General features: G+C 44.4%; 2 protein-coding genes across 2 annotated transcripts; both read right to left on the reverse strand.

Moving 5' to 3' along the window:
• Positions 1 to 11: 11 nt before the first annotated feature.
• On the reverse strand, positions 12 to 11,502 carry LOC27208851 (putative transcription factor SOX-15). Its single transcript, XM_016184404.3, has 3 exons — positions 10,341 to 11,502; positions 2,121 to 2,815; positions 12 to 1,830 (listed from the first exon to the last, which is right to left on the reverse strand). The coding sequence occupies exons 1-3, from the start codon at positions 10,391 to 10,393 to the stop codon at positions 230 to 232; spliced, it is 2,349 nt and encodes a 782-aa protein (XP_016027571.1). The 5' UTR covers positions 10,394 to 11,502; the 3' UTR covers positions 12 to 229.
• A 2,992-nt stretch (positions 11,503 to 14,494) lies between these two features.
• On the reverse strand, positions 14,495 to 15,808 carry LOC6734447 (40S ribosomal protein S23). The gene is made up of 3 exons (XM_002081431.4): positions 15,655 to 15,808; positions 15,074 to 15,233; positions 14,495 to 14,840 (listed from the first exon to the last, which is right to left on the reverse strand). Exons 1-3 carry the CDS (start codon positions 15,656 to 15,658, stop codon positions 14,573 to 14,575), a joined length of 432 nt encoding a protein of 143 aa, XP_002081467.1. The 5' UTR covers positions 15,659 to 15,808; the 3' UTR covers positions 14,495 to 14,572.
• Between the last annotated feature and the right edge of the window lie 1,493 nt (positions 15,809 to 17,301).

Raw genomic sequence — 17,301 nt, forward strand, 5'->3', positions numbered from 1 at the left:
TCGATTATGCGTTTCGATTACTTAGGAATTACTTTATTTCGTTATGTCTCTTTTTTGTTTCGTATCGTATCTATGCAGTTCTAATAATTGTACAATTCAATGGGTTCTACTACTAGATTTTATGGGAAAGGGGCTGGAAGAACATTGTGGGTGCGGAAAGCAATCTTAAGACTACCTAAACCACTCTCTAAAACACTAGGCTCGAAATATTACAAATGTCTGATCAAAGTCAGTTGCTGTAGCAGGTCTTGCGCACTCCTGCCAGAATGTTGCTAATCTCATCATCTTTGCGCTGCTGCTGCTCGAAGAGCATCTCACCGACTCCGACTCCAACTCCGACGCCCACGCCCACCATGCCGGGTGCGGGTCCAAAGTGATGATGATGGTGCTGCTGCATGCTAATGGCTGCCGGATTGGAGGTCACCGTCTGGTTGGGTGGCGCTGACAGGGAGGGCGGAGCCGAGTGGGATGCCTGCTGATGCTGGACGGGCGCTTGGTTCTGCGGCTGACTCTGGGCCATTCCCTCGTATCCGCCATAGTTGCCGTAGTGCAGGTAACCACTCTGGATGGGCTGCGCTCCGTAGGCGCCCGATGTCGTCTGCTGGAACGGCACGGCCAGCTGGAGTGGAAAGGCGGCCAGCGAGGTGGGCGGATACGGAAGTTGGGTGTAGTAGCTAGCTGCCGTTGCAGGCAGCATGGCGTTACTGTAGGCCTCCGCCTCGTAGTCGTCGTAGTTCTGATTCGTGTCCGGATACTTAAGGCACTTCTGGCCGCTCGCCGAATCCGAAGTGTGCTCCTTGTGCTCCACCGCCGACGTTGAGTAGTCCATATCGTTGCTCTGATAGCGCAGGAAGTCCTCGTACTGCATCCCATACGCATTGGCGCTGGGCAGATACTCATTGCCGGACAACTCGTTCATGCTGAGCCTCAGATTTCCGCAGTTATCCGCCATTGAGACCGTGTAGCTGCTCATCTCGCTGGTTGGCATGGTACCGGCGGAGCTTGAGGGTGTAATTGTGACCACATTGCAGTGCTGCTGCAGAGCACTGATGCTGTTCCGCATTGAGGTGCTATTGTCATCTTCCGAAACGGATACTGGTGGATAGAATGTGCCCTTGACGGAGTGACCATGATCCAGCAATCCCCGATTGTTGCACGTCACGTACATACCCCTGGCTGCGACCACGGCCACGGAGGTGGGTGCCAGCGGATAGGTGGCAGCATATGTACCCTGCTGAGACTGTCCCTGCGACTGGGATCCCTTGTTTTTCTCCTCGGACTTGGCCAGCTTCTCCTGGCGCGACTTGGCCGCACGACTGGGCGACGGCTTGGTTAACTTCTTGAGCAACAGCGAGTTGTCGTAACCTCCGCCCGTGGGCGACGATTCATTGAGCAGGGCTGGCGGACAGTTGGCGGCCAGTGACTCGATCTGTTCCGTGCTGTCCGCATTGCTGTAGCAGTCCACGGAACTGGGCGAGTATGTGGGCTTCAGCGGTTGCTCGTATAGGCCACCCGGAGTTGACTGACCGTGATTCTGGTTCGTGGAATTGCAGGTGCTTTCGTCGGTGGGCGTTGTATAGCTGGATGATGCGTTGGCCAGTGGAGGTGTCGCCAGCTTGGGATTGGACTTAGATCCACCAGTGCCTGGATTGGGTGAACTTTCGCTCTGCTCCTTGCCGCCCGGCTGCATGGCCCGCAGCTTGGACTGCTTGCGCCGCCTGGGTCGGTACTTGTAGTTCGGATGCTCCGTCATATGAATCACTCGCAGACGCTCCGCCTCCTCCACGTAGGGTCTGCGATCTTGTGGCGTTAGCGATCGCCATTTTTTTCCTGAAGCGAGAAGATGAAGATAAAGTGTGGAGGGATAAGATATTATTCGTTTATCTTTTAACTTTGAAACCTAATTGTGTTAAAAACCTTAAAGGATCAAGTAGTTTTGTATGTATGAAACGATATGTATAAATATTAGGTATTAAAATAAAGTCAAATCTTAGTTTATAAAATGGGCGATACTTTTAAAAGTTATAGTTATCGGTTAATTTTTTAAACATTAACTATATTAGACATTAAAATCTGTAAGATCTAATTCTTAATAATACTTAATTCCAATAAAAGCTTACCCAACATCTTGCTGAGATCGGCATTATGCAGATCGGGATTCTCGTCGGCCAGCTTCTTGCGCTCGATCTTGGCCCAGACCATGAAGGCGTTCATCGGCCGCCGGATGCGCGATTCTTTGGCACTTTTTGACTGGGTTCCGCCGGGCCGGTACTTGAGGTCGGCGGGCAGCGGCTTGTGCCGCTCCAGATAGCCACAATTGGGGGCGCACAGGTCGCCCTTGTAGTCGTAGCTCCACATGGACGCCGCTTCAATCGGCGAGTGCGATGTGCAGTCCTCCATCTGTCCGGTTCCACTGCCCACCATGCCAGCGTGCGGATGCGATAGAAATTTGTTCAGTACCGAATTACCGCCGCCACCGAGCAGAGGAATATTGCTGTTAATCAGCGATCCGGAGGCAGTTCCTCCGCCCACATAGGCGCTGGACACCATCGGCATGGGCGAGTGACTGTGGCTGTGCGCGGCCAGAACCGCCTCGTTCAGGTGCTCATTCTCGTATCCGGAGCTCTGTATGGCTGGCGAGTGCAGACTGGGCGAGGAGTGCTCGCTGCCCTGGCGCACGTGGTAGATCCCAGCATCGCTGTTGCTCTCGTGCATCAGGCGGCCATCCGTTAGGTAGCCACCGTGCTCCGGATAATCGCTGCCCGTGGAGTGGCTGTACTCCGGAGTGCGCGAAACGTGTGGATACTTCTTCGAACTGGAAGAAGGCGGGTGGAATGGTAGGCAAGGAATAAATAATTGTATGTCTGGTAAATAATACACTGAGAGAAAACGCGAAGTGAATTATAAACAATATTCTTTTCTCTCTAAAATAAAGCTCAATTTTTAAAAGTAAGTAGTAAGCGGATCAAATTGATATAATTTTAATGCCAAGAATGTTGATCAACCTTTAATTATCATCTAATTAATTAATTAATAACTTGACTATGTAGCACAAGCAATCCATGTGGCCCATACAAGATGGAGTTATCCACCGATTCGAGTTCCCGCCTCGTATCACATTCACGATCGTTGTTAATCCCTCTCCCGAGGAGCTACTGCTCCAAATTACGTACCGCCGGCAAAAATGTCCGACGAAATGTTCTTTATAATGATATTTAAAAGGGGCTGCTAAATACGTCGACAATTTTCGCGTCGCTGGCACGCACAGAAGATCAAAAAAGCGAGGGGGGCATTGGAGCAACTGGATCGACGAGGGATGGGGAGCTGGGCAGGGGGTGTATACCTTTGCATTTATCAGACACCAGAGAGACACAAACTGGAACTCGAGATCGGAACGGAACGGATCGCCTGGGCTCCCGGCATCGGTGCGCTCCTTAATGTCAGCGGACATAAATGTAAATTGGGCGCGTGCAGCTATTGTATTATCAAAGGAGGCCGCTTTAGCTCCAACAAGCCACCGTCGCGGAGTCGGCGGAGTAAGCAAAGAAGCTGGAGCAGAAGCTGGTGCCCAGAGCCAGACAGAGGCTCTGGCTCAGATTCAGATTCAGACTCTGGTGCAGTCCACACCGCGACTCAGATCGGGATTGAGAATGAGAATGAGGCTGGCTGGCTGGCTGGCTGGCTGGTTTGGTGGAGTCTGGCTGCCTTGCCGGACCTTTATGCATAACTTTTAAAAGTTGCGACATATCGACACATTTCAAAGTAATTCGCCTTCCAAGAATTCATCAGCAGCATTGGATGCATGGAGAGCGGCCCCCGGACGACAAGTTTAAATATTGCCAAAGCTCCCGAGATCCCGACTCTCGATCCTTTGGGGATCCATGGGCCATGCCGCAGTATGCGTGCTCCCTCGATCTCCTTCACCTCGATTTGTTACCGTTTGAATTTATTGCTGCCCACTACACTTTTGGTCTATTGTGTGCCGCTGGTGCTGCCGACTCCTGCCTCTTTTGCCTACCTACCTACCTACCTACCTACAACCACAAGCACAGTCCCAGGCAGAACCACTGGGCCTAATTGTTTGCCATGGATCCCCAGTTGCTTAGCTCTAATTCCCCTGGCTGCCCTGCGATCTTTAGTCTTTCGCTTTTGGGAGGGAGTATCATCGCCTAGTCCCCCCCACAAAACCGCTCTAGTTTCGTCGACTTTCTTCCTTGACAATGCCGACCAAGTTGCAAATTTAGCCATACTCAAAAGCCAACTTGGTTTCAGTGCTCCTTAGCCCCATCTGAATGCACGGACCCTGGCTGGCTGGAAGGTTCGATAATTTATTGAGGGTTTCGCTGTGACGTCGTTACGTTTTTGATATTCGGTTGCGGCTGCCGCTAAATACTTGGCCGCTGTCGATACGCCAGCTTGGCCGAAAAGGGGTACACAAAATTATACCGTCCACCGTCCGCTGTCCGCTGTCCACCGTCCACCGTCCTGTCCGTCCGTCTGTCCGCCCGTAAGTCCGTCCAGTTGCCGCTGCTGTCCAAACTGTCCCAACTGTCGGCTGTCGTCTGGTCGAAGTCGGTCTGGCTTTATCCTAAGCCCGCTCACGATCCGCGAAGCTGCGCTCGGCTAAGCCAGCTACAGTTTAAAGTTTTCAGCTTTAGCTTCAGATTCGGTTTGCAGCTTTGTGGATGCGGCCTGCTTAGCCATGGCCCTGATTTTAAAATAGGACACATACAGTGGCCGGTAAGTTGGGATTTTTATGCGCGCAAAATGTCAACATCTTTGCAAAATGCCACATATTCCACATTGCAGCCAGCCTCTCCGCACCCTTCCTTCTGCTAACCCCCCTCCTATTTCCGAAATCCCCTGTCCAAGTACTCGATGTCCGCCGCCGTTTTGGGGACCCATGGAACGTTTTGTTTACGACAACATCGACTTCTCTGGTGGCTGCCAAAGAGTCCCGGTAAAAGTGGAAAGGGGCCTTGGTAGTTGCTTGCTGGTAGTTGGAGCTGACTGAGAGGGGGAGTAGGAGGGTGGACTCCCCTCGAGGCTGCCACAAAAGTAGGCAACTCCTCCCTTTTAACAAGCCCCTGGCTTCATTCAGGAGCCGCCAGCCAAGCAACTCCCAACCGAAGAAGCCGCATTGATCTGGAGAGTGTCAGGCGCTTTAGCATATTGTGATTCATGTGACGCTCTGCCGCGCTGCTCAAGACAGCCTTTTAAGTTGGATACCCCCAACCCGAAGTCCACATATATATAAATATACATATATATATATATGTACATTTGGGGGACAATTGTCACAGGAGTTGGCAATAAAAAAGTTAAACTTGCGGCTTCCACCTTAATCTAAACATTGTCTTCCCATATTTCTGGCTAATTTTAGAAAGCGTGTTTCGCTGGATCTTGCAACTTTCGGTTGACAAACTGACATTCCAGCAAATGGGACAGTAATTAAGACAGATCCTCGGCTTCGTTGAGCTGTCAATACCTTTTGTCTAGCCACTGGTCTATTCGCCAGTTGGGGATTCTCTGAGTTGCGGACAGGTATGTGACAACAATTGGGCAGATTTGTCTCGGATTCAGAACAAAACCGAGTGAAGAACAATGGCATTCTATTATTGGGGAGATTTGTTGCTGGGTATGTCATAGAACGACATTACTGAATTAATGTTTATTTGGCGGTTTTTTGGAACATCTTATAACATGGAATTATATAGTTGAGTTCTAATTACTGTGCTTTCTAATCTGATCTAGTTATCCATAAGATTAACATGTTGAAAATGGTTATTTTCCTATTAAATTTAATTATATACTAATTTCAATTATGCATGATTAGACTCTAGTGCCAACATTCCAATTAAGATAAGCCCCACTAGTAACCCGATTAGCTTCATATACATTTTAGAAAGCTTCTGCCCAGCAAAATGGTAATGAACAACCTTGATATATAATTTATGTAGATCTGATTGCTCGATCCGCTCAGAACTAATCCAATGCTCGATTGCATAGTTAGGCATCCGAGATTTGCCCACCAAAGAGATGCATGCCTAGAATGGCAAATCATTTGGCGCCTCATCTGCGATCTCGCATTGGGCCAGTTTTGCAGCACACAGGCTGCCTGTGGAGAAATGCAAGCGGAGCGGCAAGGTAATAAAAGCCATTTTGGTTTTCGGCCACAGTCAAAGCCGGCTCGGCTCGACTGGCGAGGCTGAGGCTGGATGAAGTGGCGGAGTAGGAGGTGGCTGGTGGGACCTGGAGGTGGGTGTGGCCAGCGCCTGGCGAAGAGGCATCTGCCGCAGCTCGCCATTTGCTCCATTTGCAGTCTATTGGCTGCCTGCTGCGGCTGCAGGCGCCCCAACCCGAATACAAAACAGATTTCCAGGGGCCCAGCACAGCAATGCACAGTGGAGCTCAGCGCAGAAAACGAGTTTGGCCCAAACGACTTGGCACGACTTGGGCCCAGTTCCAGTTGGAGGTTGGGGCAAAGGTAGGGGCGCTGGTGTATGCCAGTATGGATAAACTTGTGGAGCTGGAGCTGCGGCCCAGGTGTGATGTACTTGAATAACTTAACGACGCAGGCCCGGTCTTTCAGCGATGAGTTGTCGGTCGGTCGGTCGATCGGATCGGCCATTTACGCATACATATGCATGGCCACCTATATATATATATATATATATATATGCATATAGCTGTATGGCCGCATGTAGATGCTGTTGACCAATAAGCATAAACATCCCAGCATCCGGGCCTAAAGAGCCGCCATCTTAGCTTTAATGAACATGAACATGAAGGTGAGCTACCTGCCTCGCTGCGAATGGGAATGAGATCGGTACGCACAATGGATTGGGCTATAGGTATAGCTACCTCCATACCTGTGTCTTCTACATAGAGGAGATATATGTATGTGTGACCTGGTCTGGCCATACATAATTAAACTAATGAAGCAAGCGAGGAGCGGAGCGTCATCATCATCACCATCCATCTTCGAGGGCCGAACGTTGCCGAAGCGGCTGCTTTCGTTCGGCTAATGAGGTTTATTGCGGCTGTCGTCGCTGCGGATCCCCCAGCCCCACTTCTTGGGGCACCACCCACCCCCATGCCGTGCCGAAGAAACAACGAAGACCCAGTTCTCACACAAGCGATTTTAGGAGCATAAAAAAGATACAAAAATTTAATGGATTTTAGCACGCACACCAGCACACGCAGCCAGCAGATACATGTACATGCTCAGATACAGATACAGATACCTATACGTATACACCCTCGCAGGTGGAGGGGTACTAAATTATATGGATTGCATGGAAATGGAGGCAGTGCTGCATGCTCGTACCACTAAGTAGAGTAATTGCATGTGGAGGATCCGTACTTAGCTAGTTGGCTGGATTCGAAAACAACTAACCGGACTTTAATCAGGGTGTTTTCAAAGGGTCCAAGACCTGATATTTTTTTAGGGGTGCGTTTTTACAGGGTGTTGACTGCCTTAAATGTTATTAGACCACTAATTGGTGCTATTAAAATTAATTACCCACAAAACATTTATGTGGCTCATGTGAAGTTAGTTTGATTTTGCAGGAAAAGTTTTTATAATGAAATTACTTTTAGTTTCGGATGTTTTTATTTTCGTGTATTAAACTTTTTGTGATCTTTTGTTAAGCCCTTCAATAGAAAACATACGAGTGAGTATATATGTATATGTTAGTGAATAAATATGTAATCATTGACATTTTTTTTAAATTTATCTTACACATGAAGATTATACAAAAATCGGATTCTTGAAAATCTTCAGAACAACCATTTATTGTCGATTCTTAAAAATTTTAAAGGAATTTGAAGAATACGAAGTGCATCAGTTTAGCATAATTGCAGAGCGTTTTATCAAAAATATTTTATAAAACAAATTATAAGCGTTTAATTTGGCAAGTTAGATTTGGATATTTCTCATGTATTTTTAAATCGATATCAGGTTTTATCAGGTTTTCAAATCTACAGTGAAAGTACCGAAGATCACTTTTTTGCCATTCGAAAAATGTTGAATAAGCAATAATTTAATTTGCTTGGTAATCTGCCATGTTTGATGCCAATCATGACATATCATTGATGTTACGTCGAATCGGATATGTCTAACCACTTTGGGGATATCCTCTATCATCCTGCTTTACTACAGTAAATGAACATCTTATTTAAGCCAGCTAAATGGTAGCAAAACGGACTAAAAATCTATATAAATTTAAATATTTTTATTTTTCGACTTCAGTTTTCAATATTCCAGCCACTAAACACGCATCTAAGGTTTCACTATAAATGTGACAAAGTATTAAATATAATTTTTGATTATTGCCATTACGCGCATGTTTATATTCAACAGTTAAATTTATATATAATATATATATTATATATTTCATTACTAAAAAACTGAAATTTTATGAAAAATTGTGATTTGTAGTACATTTCAGGATTTTTTTGACAACATTTTAAATTTTAATTTACTTTGTAAATTTGTGCACTAGCTATTAGAACTTATGCAGAAAACTATGCATTTACGAAGTGAATCGAAAGGTTATTGAGTTTTGGTTTGAAAAATATTAAAATTCCTAAAGACTAATATGATTTTTTTTTTTTTTTGAATGAGAAGGGATTTTTGCATACAAAATATAATAATTTGATTGCCGTCAATGTCATGTAGTTGTAATACTTTAAATTCTGTTATAGAAAGTTAAAATAGGATTTCTTCTTAAAATGGGAGTGTAGGCTATACTCTTCAGATTAATCAATACAATTAAGCGATTAAGCTGTCCAAACACGATTTATAAACATTTAGAAAGATTTATCTCTCGCTTCCAAGAAGTTACAACCATTGGAATCTCCTTCTACGTCAATGAAAAGCTTTAGTTCCTGGTTGCAGTAGGGAAAGTCCAGAAATGATCAAGCAAACATTCATTTTTAAATACTATCCACATTTAGTATCCGGGAAATGTGTCAAAAACAAGTTCTAAAGGAAATAAGTAAATTTCAATTTCAATTTCGATATATGCATAAAGATTTCCAATCCAGCCTTAATTAATTTTCAAACATTGATTGGAAATCCACATATACATATGGTAGTTTATTGGCCATAGAATTTTATTTGATGTTGAAAACTATTTAGATTGAAACCGAAGTTAGCAAACTTTAGGTAGATCGCAGCCTTGACTTGATTTATGGGGTAGCCATAAAAGATCAAACTGAATGAAATGAAATGGCATCCAATCGAGTTGATTTGTTGCCCCGTTCCGTGATGAGCCAATCCCAAGCAGGAAGATTTGGAAAATGTGACGAAAAATGCGACAGGCTTTCGCCCATGAAAGTCTTTTTTGTGATTTTGGGTTTCGAATTTCTTACGACTTATCAGAGCTTTTCATCTGTACTTAATTTAATTTCATGGCTTCATTTCCATTCATAATTCCAGCCAATTTGTAGACGGGAATTTCCCGTCGGAAACTACGAAAGTCAGTCAGCTGAATGGCTAATACGTATATATGGGGGAAGTACTTTTATATATGTATATACTTATATACGGATATTAAAACCTCATGCGTATCTATCAAGCTGTGTAGATCGGATACAAATCTTTATAATGGTCAAAAGCAGCCTGACCTCTGGCCGAAATATACCAAATGTTAAGACCTCTTCTCGGTGCGTCGCCTGTGCGTTCTTGGCCTCCGCTTTTTCCCAGGGTCTCCACCCCCGACTTCTCTATCGTCTTGGTTTACTTTCCACTTGACCAATTTCGAGTCGCGTCCGAAGACGGTTCTTAAGTTATTCGCAGTCGACCATTTACATATTTACGTTTACGTTTACGTTTGCCAAGGGAAACGGAGAGAATCGAGAAGCGGATACGAATACAAGTGCAAGTGCTGCGGGGTCTGAAAACTGGGGCCACACCAAGGAAAATCTAAGCAAATTCCCAGATACTATATACTCTATAACCCCCATATATATATATTTATACATATATACCCGTTCTTTATGGTTGTAGCTTACTGCCACAGTGTGCATTCGACATCCCCGACGGTGTTTCTCGCTGTCGTGCCCGCCGCTAGTATCTTTGTATCTTAGTATCTTAGTATCTGTGACTGTGACTAAGTCTTGAAAAGTCCCAGTCATGGGCCCCCATATATATATAAGTATATACATATTTATTGTATATATATGTACGATCTAGAGAATTTCTTCACCACTACACGAGCGCCTTTTCCATTTTTCATTATGGTTATTATCTTGAAGATATGTATCTTCGCTTCGGTTGGATATAATTAAACAGCGAGAAAAAAATTTTAGCATGGGAAAAATGTAAATATTACTTGTAATTTGTTAGCAGATGATGTGGATGTTCGTGATCATATGAGGGTTCCATTTTTATACGGCAACGGCGATGTTCGTGGTAACGGTGACGGTGACGTTGATGTTGTTGCAGTTGCAGTTGTTGCTTCTGCTGTTGTAGTTGTTGTTGTTGTTGTTGTTGTTGCTGACGTCGGTGGTGGCAGGTTGAAATTGGTGTTGGTGTTGTTGTTGTTGTTGGCTTTGCTTTAGCAGGGCCAGCAGCATTTTGCTTAATGTTGCATTATTCCGTTAGTTTTTCCCTTTGTCGGCGGTTCGGGTGGATTGGTGGGTGGTGGTTGGTGATTCGCTGGCGGAGATGGTGGTGCCACTACTACTGCTGTTGTCTGCCGGGCCGAGCATTTTTGCCCAGTTACAGTTCCAACCATAAATTTATGTGCCACGGCATGTGTGAATTTGCGTCCATTTGTTGTCAGATTTTGTTTTGTTTGTGGCTCAGAGCCTAACCCACATTTTGGCCACGATTTCGCAATCAGCGAGTGATGTAAATATATTTTTCAATCTCACTATTCACTGGTGATTATTTTAAAGATATTGAAAAATACACACTTCAAATTTGGATTTTCGAAAACTGAACGATTGACACTTGCTGTTGAAAATATACTTTTCAAAACCCGAACGATGTTAGCTCTTTATTAACAAATTAGCTCACTTTTTACATAGTTTTACCGGTTTGGATTTAGGTTCTTTTAAAATCACTTGTTCATAGGTTTTTGGCCCTCAAGCGAGTTGGTAAGATGTCGACTAACGAACGTATCCGTAGCCTAAAATCAAGGGCTTCGACATTTCACAAGATACAAACAGCGGACGCTGTGACGGCAACAGCGCTCTTGGGAAAATGAAAATTCACGGCACAACAGCAATCACTAAGCAAGTAACTAACTAACTAACTAACAAACTAACTAACTGGGCCTATGTACAGCGGGCCAGTCTGTAGATATACATATATATATTTATGATTACAGCCCGGGGACGCAGATGGCGATGTCAATGGAGAGCCACCAGAGTCACTACCGAGTTCCGCCGATGCCTTGGCTTGAGTCAAAGTTAAAGGCGAACTGAAAGTCGGAGCCGCATGAACCACGCTGATGACGAACCGCAGGCCAACTGAACTCGACGACCGATCGACGCTCTCGCGAGCTGGGGAGCTGTGAGCTGTGAGCTGTGAGCTTGCAGCTGGGGAGCTGGGAGATTGTGAACCGAACGGAGGTGTCTCTGCCTTCAGAGCCCGTGCATAAGGCCAAAAAGCGAAAAGCCATAAGCTGAACCTTTCGCGCAGTCTTGAATCGAAGCGGCCAGAGAGTGGCGGCAGCAGCAGCTGTTCACCGATGCGGAACGAGCAAGTGGCTCTGGTCCGAGCCCAGGTGACTTGGCCCCGTCTCCCAGACCATGCCGTACCATACCCAAGTATACTTTACCCATAGCCTACGAACCGAGAGCAGCGGCGCGTTCTTTTGAATCTAATGAAACAGAGCTTGTTTAATATTCATTCGTTCGTTCGGTTCGTTTCGTTTTGTTTCGTTTCGGACTCTCGCGATCTCTCGGTCTCACTTTCAGAAATGGAAAACCTGTTCCCCGAGATCCGTTTTGTTGTGGGAGAGACGACTTTGCATTTGGTTTGTTTCAATTGGTGGAGGCGCCCAATGTCGTTGGGGTCCATATATACACAACAGTGCGTCTGTGTGTGCACATACATATACCAGCGGATGGGGGGATAGCACCCATACACGGAAGCCAGCGTATGCAAATATCGTAATGTGCGGAACCTCTGGGAAAAAGGGTGTTATTTGGATCAAATGGGGCACCGTCTTTCGGAGAGAAAGATTTTGCGAAAGATTCGCAAATGTTTAAATTGGCAATCTCTAAGCAAATGGAAAGCAACGAAAGTCATTAATCAAAGGGGCACGAACGAAGGTGACTAAATGGAAATGGAAGGGATTTTCAGGCAGTTTGTAAAGAGCTTAAACTTACAAAACAGTTGGTTAGTAGTAAGTCCTACTATCTTGTTCACTATCAAATAGATTTCAACAGAAGTTAAATCAAAAAGTAGCTCATAGATACAATATTCATACATCTACAAAGATACTGAGACATTTTCTAAGCAGCAAACTCAATAGTAACTATAGCAAACCTCTTAACATACAAACAAAGTTTATTTATATATAAAATAATATATATGATGGAATAGATCCCAGTTGAGAATGCTTATCTTATACCATCTCACTGCCCATCAAGTATCCGCCCAGTTAGCCCAATGCACTGCCTTGCAAGCGGCTGTAATATTCAAATAGAGCCATATTTAATTTTTATTTCACTCTCCACCCACCGATGTTTTTGGGGCCAAGCTGATTGGTATCCAACTGGAGATAAGCAGCCAAATTGCATATTGCAAGAACTGCTGCCAGCGAACCGCACAGCCAAGCCCAAAAAATAAAAAAATCAAAGGCACAACAAAAAATCGCGATGAAGATGAGGAGGTAAAAAAGCGACGAACCTCCCAGAAGACGAGTCAAGTACGTTGGCAGGTAAAAGTGCATGCGGCCACGCGCAGGGCATTTAATAATAATAAACTCGTACTCGGATGGGGCTACCCCCATCCTCAAGCCCAGCCGGAGTTCATAATTAAGCGCCAGAATGCCGGGAAAGCCTTCGCTTCCTCTTGCCATAGATGCAAAATATTTGTTTATCACATCGCGATAATTGCCGCCGGCGATGCGAGGCCCAAGTCTTCGCGGATTCGTGGTCGTGGATTCGTGGATTTATGCATGTGGAGAGGGGAAGGAGAAGTTTGGTCGGGCAGCGGCCAAAAGGTTCCTCCGACCATCGGAGCATCGGTCAGACCAAAAGAAAGAAAAGCCCAAAAGGGGGGAGCAACTGCAGCGCAAGCGTGTGCCGATCGAGAAGGCTGGAGACTGGAGACTGGAGACTGAAGACTGGCGACCGAGCACTGAAGTCTGAAACCCCAAAGACCAAAGGCCGAGAGAACAGGAATGGGTAGCGGGGTAAAGATTGCGAACGAGGATCGGATCAAAGCGTGCCTCGGTGGTGGGTACAAGTTTATTGGCGTGGCGTATGTGCAAATAGCCGCTCCATCGACATCGACTGCTCCAAAAATGTGGGCGTGTGACACTTGAGCGGCTATCGCCAGCGAATCTCTGCCTAAATGCGGCAAAAAGGAGAAAAAAACAAATTATTGATAAGCAGATCGAAGCGAGGCACTGGAAGAAATCAGCCAGCCCCACTGCACATCGAGCGCGATACGAAGTGCTCCGATTTCTCGCTGTGCACCGCCAGGTAGGAGGTGCAGTTTTCGACTCCTTATCGCTGATGGAGCCCGGCACACGTTGCTGTGGTCCAGGTCCGGGCCTCATGCTTTGATGATGGCTGTCTGTTTCCGCGGCTCTTGCCGTTCTGTTATGTAAGAAATACTTGGCAATAGCAACTGCGGTAGGTACGACCGCCTGCAGATCGCACAGTTTGCCGCATCGAGGGAGTGTTCCGGCATTTCACAATTTGGTTGCCAATGTGGGGTTGAGAATTAAGTTATTAGTGGAATGCATAGTTTCTGAAACTAAAACTACAAGCAAGTCCTGAGATCGCAAAGGTAAATTTTAAAATTTGGAATTTACGCGGCTAATAGTGCTGGAAAGCAATCGAGGATCTTCGCTTTGCAACACTACCTTGGTTGCCAGGTAGTTTAAAAACATAATTAATAATAAGATATACATATATATAACTTTATTATTTTTAAAATCAATTATCAAAATATATATGCTGATATTTATTGCTCACCCGATGAGAGAACTAAAAAAATATCCAATAGCTATATATTTTTCTAAATCATTAAAGCTGGCAAATATACATATTACGAATAACTTTTTTATAGAACTGTTTGAAAAGATCGCAAAACTGAAAATGAGTAGATTTACTTGTTATAGTTTAAGTGTGTAAATCTGGTACCATTCCTCTATTTCGTAATAAACTTCTATTTGTACTAATGAGTTAGTACATTGACTTTATAAAACAGATTCCATTGGAATCACTACATCAGTGAACACAAACACGCGAGCCGCAGATATATTCAAGAAAATCACATTTAATTGAAACATTTAACAGGTTTGTTTCTTTTTTTGTTTATTTAGATTTGTAAAACCCTAACTCTGCTTGTCTGGAAAAAGATTAGATGCATGTTCATCTAAGATCTTGGGCGTTCCTTCTTCTCCTTGTAGAGGGCCAACAGGGAGACGTTGGCGACCTTGACAACCTTGAAGCGCACACCGGGAATATCACCGACGGCATGACCTTTACGACCGAAACCGGCGACCAGGACCTCGTCGTTCTCCTCAATGTAGTTCAAGCTACCGTCACGGGGCACGAAGGCGGTGATCTTCTTGCCGTTCTTGATGAGCTGCACCCTCACGCACTTGCGGATGGCAGAGTTAGGCTGTTTGGCCTCGACGCCGCTGTGGAGCAGAGGAAACCGATTAGTTTTGATACATTACTAAGAGATAATATTATTGATATCATATCATTCGCTTTCTGCTGCTGGCACGCTGGTCATCTCACAGTATAATCCTGTGATTTGAGTTGCAAAACGAAACAAAACACAAAAATATACTGCGAGGCGTCGAGACGTGTGATTCCCCCCACCATCCCACCACTTCTATGTTAGGGTCTGTCTACTAGCTGTACTTACACCTTCTCCAGGACGATTCCCTTGGCGTGGGAAGCACCTCCGAAGGGATTGGCCTTCCATCTGGTGCCCAAATGAGCCTTCTTGTAGTCCTTGTCGGCCCAACGCTGGTCGCGACGGTGGTTCACATGCTTCCTGGCAGTGCGCAGACCTCTTGGCTTGCCTGTTGTAGATCAAACAAATACATTAGCTATAGTTAATATGCGTCTGCGATGCAACAACACAATGTAAACAAATGGCAGCTTGTGCGGCTTCGGTTTTGAGGTTAGACAGAGTCCGGGCTCGGAAATACTGCCAAATGCATTTTTCACACAAATAACTTAAGTGCCTTGTGCACATCGATTGCTTTTGCATGTAAAACGATATATTTGCTCGATGGAATCAAAGATTCACTGGATTTTGTCAGATTTTGAGACAGCTGAAATCGCAAGTCTCCGACTTGTTTGCATTTGCCAGTATTTTCGCACTTTTGCCGCAAGTTCACTTACTCTTTCAGCCGCGCCGCATTCTAAGCTCCGTTTGTTCACTGTTTGTCATCGCTTTTCGCTTAATTCGCACAAAAACTACGCTTTTCAGCAACTCACCCATAATTTTCCAACTTTCTCGGCAAACGGCGGAAATAAAAAGAAGGATGGCAGAGTGACCGTTGCTGAGCGTTACGAAATACCAGCGCTGTTTTCAGTGTGAACGCCGCGCGGCTCAGCTGGAACACCCGCGACGATAGTTTGCAAGATTCAACCACGATATATCGTAACCTTATTTCACACAACTAAATATAAATGTTATTGATGTAGTTGCCATAACTATTAAGTATTGTTTTATTAAATAAATAAATATGTTATGAAATAATATATATCAAAATAAAATGAAATAAAAATAGATAATATATACGTCATATTAGAGTAGATGGTGGATGGCGAAAGTTGTTTATATATTTATTTATTTTTTGTTATTTAGAGGAGAATTCCAAAAAACAGATATGCAATAATGAACAGAAAGATTTAACTCAAGGGGGTATATAAAATATGGAATTGAAAATTCGCCTCCCCACTCTCCAGATAAATTAGCGCCTAGATAACGTCGGCGGGACACATTTTTACATGTTTCTTTCTTGGAATTCACCCCTAAATAACGATAATAAATAAAGAACTTTTTCAAGTTCCATATTCCACCGTTCCGCTATCTCAACGACGCTAATTTGACGCACATTTAAATATTTAAAAGTCCCGCACTTGTATCGCATGCATATGGTCACACAGTGCTGGAAAATGCGTTTATCCACCCCAGACTCAAACCAACAAAAGGCGCAGCCCTGGTTCTTTGTAGAGAATGTAACTGATTTTTGAAATTCTGAAAATAAATAAACATAATTACTTATTCTATATAAAAATAACCATTTGCAGTACTTTTCGCTCATTTGTATACCTTTCAAGTGCAAATACCATATTATTACCAAGGCCAAATTTACGCAAAGATGCGTCAACATTTTTGGGGCTTGTACCCCTTTGTGATAACCGAATTTGGAGCAAGTGAATCATCATTTTGGAACTCGCTTCGGGGAGTGATGATGCTACTTTATTGCATGACATTTAGTTTATGCGTATTTTTTTTGCTATATATGCTGACATGACATAAATTCCTAATCAAACATTGCTCCTTTAAATAATAATAATAAAGGCGGTGTGCATAACATTTAGTTAACATTCAGAGATGCCGCATGAATTAATAATATTTACTGGCTGCGGATGCACTCGAAATTCTTTGGGAGACTGTTATGTAAGATCCGGACTTAAAATATATTACACGTTTGTTTTTTATTGCACCCAGCCGAGACCGAAGTACATATTTATGTGCGCCGTATTAGTGCGATTAGATTAAAACACTAAATCCGGCCAAGTTAGGTAAGATGTTGGCTGGCCGTTGGCGCTGAAAGAAGAATTTAATTTCTCTAATCTAATATATGTTTATGACGTGCCACCCATGGTCATATAAATTTCGGCGCTTATCACTGCACAAGGGGTTTTCGAGGGTACGGCGGAGCGTCTTATCAATCAAAAACTGAAATTCGGCGCACGGCCCGCTGATTGGTCGATGCGATAGAAACGAAACTAAAAGCGGAATTGACCCGGAACGATATCGAATATCCATGGTCGGAATGTACTAGAATTAATTCATTAATAAAGTTGCCCAGGAAGCAAAAGGGAACAAAGTTCGAGAGTTGCCCGGAAGAT

Source organism: Drosophila simulans, chromosome 2R (assembly GCF_016746395.2).
Source record: "Drosophila simulans strain w501 chromosome 2R, Prin_Dsim_3.1, whole genome shotgun sequence".
NCBI classification, from domain to species: domain Eukaryota; kingdom Metazoa; phylum Arthropoda; class Insecta; order Diptera; family Drosophilidae; genus Drosophila; species Drosophila simulans.

What these genes read in the sequence shown, in the direction of transcription:
- LOC27208851 (XM_016184404.3), bottom strand. Translation starts at nt 10,393, where the DNA reads ATGGAACCCTCATATGATCACGAACATCCACATCATCTGCTAACAAAT. An exon ending in CATCTGCTAACAAATTACAA is followed by an intron (nt 2,816 to 10,340) that starts GTAATATTTACA and finishes GCCTTCTTCCAG; the next exon opens with TTCGAAGAAGTATCCACACG. An exon ending in CGATCTCAGCAAGATGTTGG is followed by an intron (nt 1,831 to 2,120) that starts GTAAGCTTTTAT and finishes TTCTCGCTTCAG; the next exon opens with GAAAAAAATGGCGATCGCTA.
- LOC6734447 (XM_002081431.4), bottom strand. An exon ending in GGAATCGTCCTGGAGAAGGT is followed by an intron (nt 14,841 to 15,073) that starts GTAAGTACAGCT and finishes TCTGCTCCACAG; the next exon opens with CGGCGTCGAGGCCAAACAGC.